Source organism: Camelina sativa, chromosome 18 (assembly GCF_000633955.1).
Source record: "Camelina sativa cultivar DH55 chromosome 18, Cs, whole genome shotgun sequence".
NCBI lineage: Eukaryota > Viridiplantae > Streptophyta > Magnoliopsida > Brassicales > Brassicaceae > Camelina > Camelina sativa.
The window spans coordinates 12434580-12446295 of record NC_025702.1 but is presented as its reverse complement, the minus strand read 5'-3'; the positions used below and the strand labels follow the sequence as shown (position 1 = coordinate 12446295).

The 11716-nt window shown below is 33.1% G+C and overlaps 1 protein-coding gene across 1 annotated transcript; it reads left to right on the top strand.

Annotated features, from left to right (window-relative positions):
• Positions 2137-3522, top strand: LOC104761300 (probable membrane-associated kinase regulator 6). Its single transcript, XM_010484369.2, has 2 exons — positions 2137-2955; positions 3048-3522. The coding sequence occupies exons 1-2, from the start codon at positions 2253-2255 to the stop codon at positions 3053-3055; spliced, it is 711 nt and encodes a 236-aa protein (XP_010482671.1). The 5' UTR covers positions 2137-2252; the 3' UTR covers positions 3056-3522.

The window sequence follows — 11716 nt, the reverse complement described above, 5'->3', positions numbered from 1 at the left end:
TTCTGGTTTTTCTTCTTGCTTATGTTTTGACTTTTTTTTTGTTCATATTCTGACTTGTTTTTACTTTCTCCAAAGAACTGGTTGGTTGGCAAGTTCTTTCCTAGTCGAAGATGCAACGTATACGTTCATACTTCATATAGTACTTGATTGTGGTCAAGCTAATAACCACTTTTTCGATGGATTTTATAAAAAGCTGTTTTTGTTTTCTGGTTACAATTATAAAAAAAGCTGTTTATATTAACTGCTTTTATTTAGTGTTTTTTTTTTGTTTTTTTCATTTGGCGTGTGAATAAAAAGGAAAAGATGAAATTTACTGGCCACAAATGCAAATCTTTACTGCAATCCAAATCATTTTATCTTACAAAAAAAGACTAAATATTCCATCTTTGACTGTAATGATTCAAACTTCAGTCTCTCTTTTTTCTTTTCACTATCAAACTTTCTTTTACTATTAGTCTTTATTTCTATCCAAATTTGGTCAATATATAGGCTCATAGCATTGGATATGTCTATATATTGGAGTATTGGACTGTGATTCATAATAACATACACATTGACTCACACTATTTAATTTGTAGACATTTGATCGATTCAAATACAAAATTTAAATTAAAAAATAGAAAAGTCGATTAATATTTACTTGAAGTCTCCTTTTTTTTTTTTTGGGGCAAACACTTGAAGTCTCCTAGATATTGTTTTTCTCCTCCTGTTTTGTTTGTTTGTTAATAAGGAAATTTCACCTATGTTTTCACCTGCTTAGTTTTGTCTGTTAGTTTTTCCGAAAAATTATAATATAAATCGATCGGAATGCAAACCAAATCAACTTTTCTTTTGTCTCTTTTGCTTTCACTTAAGCGTACGTGCTAAGAAAATTACTTCACAATATAACTTCTTACTTGCAAATATTTTTTTTATTTTTATTTTAAATGAATGTTAAATTTACTCAACCAAAAAACCTTGTCTACTAACAAAATTTTATGTATTATACTACTGAATACTCTTCACTTGATTTCCTGTGGATATTAATATTGGTTTTCGAACTTGGAAAACATGTGTAAGAAATTTAATCAACGACCAAAACTTCTACAGTAGTATGTAGAAACCATAATTTTAAGAAACCTATCTAAAAAAGTAGGGAGAGATATTTATGTCTCTCAAGAGAAGAGGTTATTAATTACTCATCATCATCATACCTTGTGTTATCAAAAGACGACCAACAACAAAACATTCCCTTCGAGATTTGAGAGATTCGTATCATTAAATGCACTTCTCAAAAATACTACTAGTACTAGTACTAATTAAAACCTTGTTTCGAGTCTCTCAAACGTAACCCATAACAAGACCATGCAAAAAATGGCCCCATAGATAAGACTTTGATGAGTCTCCACGTCATTTTCTGTTTACGGCTTTTGTCCCCTAATCTTTCGACAACATTCGTCTCGCACCCCGACACTTCCCGTGACCTCTGTCTCTCCCTTCACCTCTCCTCTCTCATTTCTCTATTCTTTTAACTTTTTTTCTTTCTTATTCACAAATATGACTTTTATTTTAGTTTTCCCTTCTCCTATTTTGTAACTCGTGGTCCTTCTTCGTTTGTATTAATGCTCTGGAAATATTCATCTTAAAGCGCTATACAGCTATTTTTGTTTCTTATAGGCTCCTATTTATATTTGTTCCATAGTAGTATTTTGTTTGTCTTCCAAAACAATTAGTTTCATGAGATATATGTCAATATACAACATGCATCCTCTTTTTTTCTTTTATGAGTTACGGATAACCTCAAACAAATTAAAATAATCATGCTTTAGGAGAGGAGATAACGTCATTTTTATCATCTTCTTGCCACCGGGAATAATTAAAATAATCTTATATATACGAAAAAAAAGAGAATATTAAAACAATAATAGAAAAAAAGAAAAAGAGTGAAGGCAACAGCACATAATGAGAGGTTAGTATGGGCTCACAAACTCTTATGTTTCTTTTCTTTTCTTTTTTTCCTTTTCCAATTATTAAATATCTATTGTTTCTTACCAAACTAACCACATAAATATTTATATACTACCGTTATAAAAAAAAAATAGAATAAAATTATGTGTGTATGCATGTCCCTCTCTCTATATATTACACTGAAACATATGTTCCCAATCCAAACATTGTTTTGTCTCAAACAAATTTCTCTGAACACACTCAACAAGCATATCTCAATAACAGAAAAAAAAGCTATTAGCTTAAAAAAAACAAAAGAAGCAGCCATGGAAGAAGATAAACAAGAAGCTTCAATGCCACTAGTTCCGATAGACAGCTTCTCTTACAGCTGGTTAGTTAATTATCCTTCTTTAGAACCTTCCATTGATGATCATCATCAAACCTACGAAGATTCTTCTTCTTCATCTTCTTTCATCGAGATGGATCCAAGATTGCCTCCTTCAAGAAGATTCTTCATCAAAACTTCCCATGAAAGTAGTTTCAAGTTCGATAACTTCGTCTCTTTCTCCGACGAAGATCACTCTTTGGTTCACGCCGACGAGCTTTTCCGCGACGGCTACGTCGTGCCTTATCGATTAAAAGCCACGTCAGTGGTTACCGAGGAAGAATTTGAACCGTTGGATACAACAACCACGGGGAAGATTGAGACACGTGGAGTTAAGAGCAAGTCATCTCCTACTACGTCTTGTAGAAAGCTGAGGAGCGTATCCAGATGGGTTTTGTTGAAGTATCTTGATTTCTTGACGCCATTGTGTAGAAGGTTAAAGAGATGTAGATCCGCTGGAATAACCGGAGGTATCGGTATGGATTCGAGGATCCGTGTAACGACCTCGTCTAGGAGCAAAGTTTATTCTGATGAGACCACATCGTCAGCGAGAATAAGTGTAGCCGATGACTATTACTGGAGAAGGTCTTGTGACTCTGAAAGCTCTATTTACGAAGCTGTTCTTCATTGCAAGAAATCATTCGGTACGTTATCCACATATTTAACATTTTTTGTGCATAATCTTGTAAATTTTTTGGATTAGTTGTTAATCTATTTTTGTGTTAATTTTAAACAGAGAAATGAGAAGAATACATGGAGGAGGAGCAGGTAGAAGTAGTAGAGATGGAGAATATTAAGCTTAAGAGAATAAGCAAATTGCATTAACACGTTACACATGGAGTGGGAGAAAGAGAGAGAGCAACTTGTGATGTGTCTTTTTGTTGTTTCTCTCTCTTGAATTAAAGAGATTGATGTGAATGATCCATGTGAATGTGTCATCTGATGTGGATCAAGAATGTTTTTGTTTTTTTACATGAGTGGGCACATTTATAGAAATATATATGGGGCTGCAAGCAGAATCAAGAAAATATTTTCAGATTTTCTTGGCTATTTTTTTCTCCATATATTTGAGAGCCATGTAAGTTAAATAGTTTCTTTTTATATGTCATGTAAAACTATAAGTGACTGCCTACCCATGTGTACTTTTTCTTGGGTCCAATTGTGTCTGAATATTCTTACTTTTTGTGCAATTTTTGTCTTTTCTTGTCTTAGAGATCATACGGAGATGTCATCAGGCATGATTGAACTCTTTTCTTATGATAATTGTAACTCAAATAGTTAAATGGAGTTCAAAAGAAGTATGGTCTTCCCAAATATAAAATAGATAAAAAAAGAACTATCCAAAACTATATCAATATAATTCATAACCAAGTGAAGACAGTTTCATATAGTGGTTCTAAAAGGTTGGTTGTAGTGAAACTATATCCATATATATTATTTGTTTAGATAGACAAAATACTTTCCTTGGGAACAAAAACTAAAAACATTAGTGCTTTTTCCATTTCACTTTTACTGATTATTTTGGTTCCACGACATGTATTATGAGTGTCAAATTTAGATTGTGACGCAACAACACTAACACAAACTACTAGATTATGACTGATATTTAAAAATGAATTACATTCAAACATATAACACATTCAAAACTAAATAAAAATAACTAATTTATTGTACTATAGAGGTTCTTGTTGGGTCAAATTTGGTTTTCCCAAACCACTAATTTAGCGAATTATAATTCTGATTGACCATTATAGCATACTGGTACAAGATATTATAAGTAGGTGGATATCGTGATCTACATATTCTTTCGTTTTGTATGATTGTGTTTGTCATTTATATAAAGCTTTATCATTTTCTGTAGGATTAGTTAAACACCGGACAATCTACATTCTATCACATGTATAAATACACTACTATATGATACTTATTAGGTACCTATATGATCTATAATTTAAAGTGAGAATATTTGGAAATATACGACGACATACAATTTTAATCCTGTGTGAGTCATCATTTACCATTTTGGTGTTAAGTCCAAAAATGAAAGAATCCTGTGTGAGTCATCATTTACCATTTTGATTTTTTTGATATATCGATTTTTATGGCATTCTGCACCAAAATACACATTCCTCGTTTGGCTTGCAATTAAAAACCGTTTGTCAACTGGTGATAGAATGACAAGTTGGAACGTCGCGGTGGATCCATCATGCGTTCTTTGTCATGCCTCAGAAGAGAGCCGTAATCATTTGTTTTTTCAATGCCCTTATTCTGCAGAGATTTGGTCGGCTTTAGTTAGTAAACTCCTCTCTCAGCGATATTCCACAAACTGGGAAACTCTGCTTACTCTCCTCACAGAAAAGTCCATTGGCAACGAAGGCCTCTTTCTGCTTAGATACGCTTTTCAGCTCACAGTTCACTCCCTCTGGACAGAGCGCAACAATCGCCGCCATGGTGGAGCACCGACTCCTTCAGCACAACTGGTTCGAGAGCTGGATAAGGTAGTATGCAATCGTCTAACCTCTATCCGGGAACAAGGTGATACAAGATATGACAAAGGCATGTTAGATTGGTTTGCATCAAAATAGGCTAGAAGTTTATACAATGTATTAATCTTTAAACTCTTTAAAACCATGCTGCACACTCGATGTAAAAACGTATTTTTTCGAATAAATTTTACATTTTATTCAAAAAATAAAAAATAAAAGAATTGTGACACCTAAATCTATGGTTTAAAATTAATCTACCCAAACGTACTGCAAAATTCAGGGTTACATCACGGTTACGTGACGACGTCGTATAATGCGGATTTTATCGTACTATCGTTGATCTATGTGCATTACAAATTTTTATTTTTATTTTTTTATTTATATGTAATATATGTGGGCGGATGTATAACCATTTTTGTATGATACTTAATTTTTTTATATAACTATTTTAGTGGTATTTATGACAATTGCTCTTTTTGATCAGGAATCAGACAAATGGCTTAGAAAAAAACTGGCGTCTTTTTTGGTCTCATGATCCATGTATGTTTTGTCAAAAAAAAAAAAGAGATCCATGTATGCAAGTGTTTTATTTATTTATCTAGTATGTCAATGCATGGTTCAAGTAGAATGGAGTCTTACTCATCGAATTATCGGAACTTTTGTAGAATCAAATCAAATATATTAATATGACCAAGAGTTAAGTTAAAACAATGGTATTAATATGATTCGCTTAGGTTAAGGTATTTGGTACAATACAAGATTCGCCTAAATATTAAGTACCCATGGCGTAAGAGATTTATGCAACTTTTAAGAATGATATTAAACCCCAACAACATTCTCTACTTGTTTAATTAGATCACTAAATTTAAATTGTAAGAACTTGTACGTTTCTAGTCGAGTTTAATTCTCTATACATTCATGTGAGCATTTTACTAATAGTTTACTTTTAAATATTTATAAACTTTTTTTTTTGTGCAAAAAATATATTTGAAATCTATATTTTAATTTTTAGATCGCCTTTAACCTTGGTTTATCCATTTTAATGTTTTAATAGTTACTTTCCATCAATTTAAAATAGAAACCTAACGAGACATGTATCGTTTTTGCTGTCAACACATTTATCATCATATATATTCTTCTTTTTTGGTTGGCAACTAGTATTATATTAGGTTTTCACCCGCGGTGTACCGCGAGACTAAATTATAAATTATTGTAGTTTAAATAATAATTTTTGATATATTTAGTTTACTAATTCTCAATTAATTAACTTTTATCTAATTAATTTAGAATTTTGTTTATAATTTTTTTTCTTCTTATTATATTTTATACAATTTAGAACCTAATTACATTATATTTGTTATTAGATATAATATAAAATTTTAAAACACTTACTTTTGTTTTCTGTAATTAAACAGAGGTATATGTCTATATGTTATGTTAGTGCATATTTTTACATGTATACAATTTTTTTATTTTTTGGAATATTAAGAAGTATGTGTAAAAATTTTGTAGTTCATATACTAAATAATTTATAAGTTAATTTTTCAAACTATGACTACAAATCTATAGTATATGAAATAAACTAATAGTTTTAGTTTTGATCTATACTCCAAATCCGTCATGCTAGGCAGATCACACAACATGTTTAAAGATTTTTAATCTGTAAAAACTCATCATACAAAATCCGTGAAAGTAGAATATAGTATGTGAGGCTAAAAGTCACTTTTTATCAAATCGATTTTTCAAAATTTTATCAAGTAAAAAACAATATTTGGGTTTCACGGGTTTGTTTTTATGGGTGAACTTTTTCATTTACCTCATTATAAAATAGTAAAGAAATAAAATCTGTATGCTTGTAAATAGATTATAATTTCGGGATTTATTTGTTAAATATTTTTAAAAATGTATATATATAGATATCTGTTGTCTATTAATCCATGTTGATTATATAAATCGAAGATTACATACACATTTGTGAACAAAAATAAACTTCATTATAATTGGTCAAGACGTGTTGGCAAACCAAAACGTGTATAAGAATTAAATACAGTTAGACCCATACACTAACTTAAACTCCGAGAAACTCGGTGTATTGAATCGCAGTGGATTTGCATGTTATGATGCAACATATTTCTATCGCTGTATCGCATTACAATTTATTATTATTATTTTTTTTTGGCAAACAAGATACTTTCGTTCAAACTAAAACCCAACAAAGGGTGTATTGAGGCTCATGAGCTTAACAAAGGGATTTTCAAACTGGCAAAGTTTTACAATCTTTGAAAAGTCTATTGGATCCAAGATGGATTTGTATTCGAAGTGAGTCTTCACGAACTCCTAGACCAACGGGTGATCATAAGTGGTTCTAGCGGATAACGCGTTTGAGCTAGTGAAAGGTTGTTCCACGGGAGGAACGCTTATGGGGTTTGTCGCCAACATGAGAGGGATCAAGAGCATGAGATCAAAGTCTTTTAAGCTTTTAGGAACAAATCTCAGGATTCTAGATGAAACTATAACCGGGAGTCGTAGGGAATGGGAGTCAAGCCGTAACAAAGCAGGTGGCTCATCCCTCACATGGCAATGGAGGTAAATGAATTCCACACAAAGCTTGTCATCAGTTTGGTCCTAAAAAAGTCAACAGACCCAAGCATTCGATCTAATGGCTGTAGATGGTACAAGGGGTCAGAGGGTTTAGGAGTAGGGTTCAAGCAAGCTGTCGGATCATATTCATAGTTATGGTTATACGAGGCAAGCATCCGGACAGAGTTAAAACACTGACCTCGACAAATAAATCTGGCAAGTAACTCTGAAGAAACCAATGTTCTGCTACCGAGGAAACCTCGTCTTAACTAAGCAGAAAAAACAGGTACTACTAAAGAGATTGAACTTGACTTAAAGTACTCAATAACAGATCTAGGTAGAGAACTTCTAACTCTAGTCATACATTGTCGAAGATGGGTCAGCAAGTTCACACGCACATACAACAACGACCAAACAGGATTCGGTAGCAGGAAATCAAGGTAATTAAACGGATTATAGGTCTCTAAAGGTATATGAGATGATAACAGAGGGGGCCTGAAGATACATCGGTAATCCCAACGCCATAAGGTCTGGATCATAATGCCAAGTTCATTCATGCCTCTAACCTCAAGAGCAGAATCATTATGTGGATCTAAAAACAGGTTTCCTACAATAATCCTTAGCCAAACTAGCATCAATGGTGGTTACTTTCCAATTGCAGTCTTCGAACAAATTGTTCCATAGACACACACACATAAAGACTAGATTGGAGAGGATTAGAATTCTGCTCAAACCTGGATAACAGCAGGAGTAGATCGATAAAAACATCTTTTGGTAATGGGCTCAAGAATCTTAACGGGCCGAGGAAAGTTGGACCCAACAACGGAAAGCCTCGTTTCGCGGTCGGGGGCAGGGGAGGGTTAACGCAACGGCTAGGTTGAGCAGATGTCAGATTCAGGGTCTTGAGCATCTCTGGTGAAGGGAGGGAAGGTGGCTTGAGGCATCAGGAGGGCATCCTAAGAGCTTTAGATCTCTGGTACTGGAAATCGGTACCAAGGAGAGGAGACCGTCGTGCGCCGTCGACAACTCCACCAGGCAAGGCTCATCTGATGGTTCTAGCGGATCTATTCCTGCCATCAAAGAAACCTGGTTTAAGCTCTCCTCTTGGTGGCTCCGAAATCCAGATCTGACAAAAATTGGGTCTTTAGATTGTATCTCCGAGAAAGAGTGTTGGAGCAGCAAGGAGCTGGGAAACTCCGGCCAGCGGCTGTCCTCTTTGGAATGCAGATCGGCTAATGGAGGCATGGGGGTGGGAAGGATTAAAAGGGGGTAAAAGGGGGTAAAAGGGGGTAAAAGGGGAGAAAAAGCTTAAACAAAAACGAAAGAGAAACTAAACTACGAGAGCGAAAACAATGAGGAGAGATTTGGGTTAAGTCCCGACGCCGGCAAAGTTTTCCTTCGCTGGCGTTAGAGGAGAATTGCAGTGAAGGATCCTCGATTACCGTACCTGGAAGAAATGCCTGGGAGAAAAGCGAAAAGAAATAATTAAAGATTAGCGGTTTTGTATCGCATTACAATTTAAAGCTGCATAAATGTAGTCTATAATGTGGAAGGGGACAAGCCTATGGTATTGATTTAATCGGAATATAAGAAAGCGTAGTAGTATCAAGGTCGAATATATAGACTAAGGACCGATTTAAAGTAATTCACTTTTAGAAAAACAAAATTGCCCATATCTTTGCAGCAACTTTGTAGCAGAAGATTTTGCCATCCATATATAAATATTAACAGACCCTATAACATTAAGGACAAGATGGATTCCAAACAAAAAATATTTACTTTTAAAAGATATTTTAAAGCTTGTAAAGCAGGACAAATAGTTTAGAAAAACCAGAACTATGAATTCGGGACTTTCAAAAGACGAAAGTTTATCAAAATTCATAGTAATTGCTACCATTTGTTCATCCGTCCAATCAAAGTCATCATCTTGAATTTGAGACATTCGATAGATATGAAGTCATGAAATTTATAGTAATTACAACCATTTTTTCCTAAAGTTAATCCAATACAATTAATTTTAATGGTAAAATAAGAAAAAGGTTAATTATTTGTTTACAACGTTAAAAACTACTAATTAAATACTTTTTTTACTTAATAAATAATTACAATTTTCTTTACGTGAATTATAATTTTAAAACATAATAAATGAATAAAAATATCACTTGTTAAACTTTTACGTGTTATCATTACAAGAAAAAGAAAAAAGAAAATCTAGTAATGGTATTTCAGAGGCAAATTTCGTTTTCAAAACATGAAATGCATACCATTAACCACTTTGGTTTTAATGGAAACCCACCAATTTATTGGTTAAATATATCAATAATGCACATATTGGTTATAAGTAATTCATTTGATTGGTATTAGTTTTTGCCATAATTTTGTTTTTAAGTCATTTGGCAAGTGCTTATTAATTTTATAAATTAGAAGTTTACAGAGGAAACATGTACAAGTCAGCTAGAGCCATCATAAACTGTTGGAAAATCTAAATGTGACATTCTAGAGATATATGTGAACAAAGGGGCAAACAAAAATATCTTTCTCGTCAATTTAAACCACACACCATAATGGAGACAAATTCAAACTCAAGATGTTCTAATTAAACATCACCTAGGATCTCTTATCCCTATACCGAATTATAACCGACAAAATACAAATAGAGAAATGTTATGCAACAAAAACCGAAGCTTCATTCGGATTAATTAAGCCGCTTGAATAGTGAAACAAAAGTTTTTTTGACAAAATGAGAGAAGATATAATTGGGAAGAAACTCTAGTTCTCACGTGCTGGTGAGACAAAACAAGGAGACATATAGACAAGATATGTTCCGAGAAGATCCAAAGCATTCCTCGTGACACTGTTTCTATCTCCTACCTTCATTTCTTTTTCACCTTCTTTCTTATTTCATCTTCTTCTTCTTGGGGGACCAAAAAAAGAACATATACAGTATTATATGGTCATTTTTCATTTGCCATAATCTATCGCGAGAGAGCGATATAAACTAGATTCATGCATGTATCTATCTATGTTTTCGGTATCAGTCGTCAATTTCGACGCTTGTTTTGTTCATATAGATCAAGATGTATATATGTGAACTTTCTTTACGTGTGTATTGGTTTGTTGATTCAAAGAAAAATTATCTTTGACGATTCAAGAAATATGATCATATCAATCGAATTATCTATCTAGTGGGTGTGTGTGTGTTTCTTTTCTTTTTACGGTTTTTCTGAACCTTAAATCCGATGATTGCCATGAAATCATATATGACATGCTGGAAGTTTTCATGGATTTATTATTAGTTTGGTAAGAGACACTTCACAATAAAATTTAGATCATATATTTATAAATCTAGCAGGTGTCTAAAGTTCAAAGAGAGATAACTCGTTTTTGATGAATGTGAAAGAACAATTAGTTCGATATATCAAAACAGTTTAGGTCACAATAGACTTGGGTCGCGACTGTCGACATATACCAAAATCTTAAGATCATACTTTTGACTGGTCATAAGATGGCCAAAGATAAAGAATTTATTGGTCGACCATATTAGTGATGATCACGAGGCGTACTCCCTATTCTTTCTTTTCTTTCGAGAAATTTCGGAAAAACCCTATTTCCTCATATCAAAGACAAAGACCATAATTTCATTTATTTTTGTCGCAGCCGATGCTCGAGCTCAAGACTTGACGTAACTCCTGCCACTTTAACTTTGAACTTCTCGTTACTGTGCAATGTTTAAGTTGCATTCCTATCTTAATCGAAGTTGGACTACCCGATGTCTGAAATATTTTTTGTTTGCACGTAACTTATATATTGTACTTCTGCTATCTATCAACCTTATGCCAACATGCATGTGTTCCCAAACACCACTGTACAATAATAAATTCTATGAAAATACTATTACTTCATATCACACGACGTTCGAGTGGAATTCTGATTCATAATTAATCATTTAATTTTGCTATATTATGATGTTTTCATTTAAATACATTTGCATTTAAAAAAAACTTAAATTATATAATACGTGTGCAAGTTGTAGGATGAAAAGTTAAAATAAATTAGTCTATTTTCCATATGTTTAATTTTCGAAATGGAAGAAAACATAATGATTGAAGAAACAAAAACCTTTTGATGATACATTACAGAGAATTGAACCAGAACCAGAACCAGATTCAAAGCAGACGTTAATGGTCATGAAATGGTACATGACGAGAAGGAACATCACAGCTAATCAAGTCCCATGATCACCAATGAATACTGTCTCAGAACAACATTTTTTTTTATTCCTTGTAAAATTAAATCAGACAAAAAGTAACATCTATAACACTAGCCACACGTCGTCCAT

Coding starts and splice junctions, on each gene's coding strand:
- LOC104761300 (XM_010484369.2), top strand. CDS start 2,253: ATGGAAGAAGATAAACAAGAAGCTTCAATGCCACTAGTTCCGATAGAC.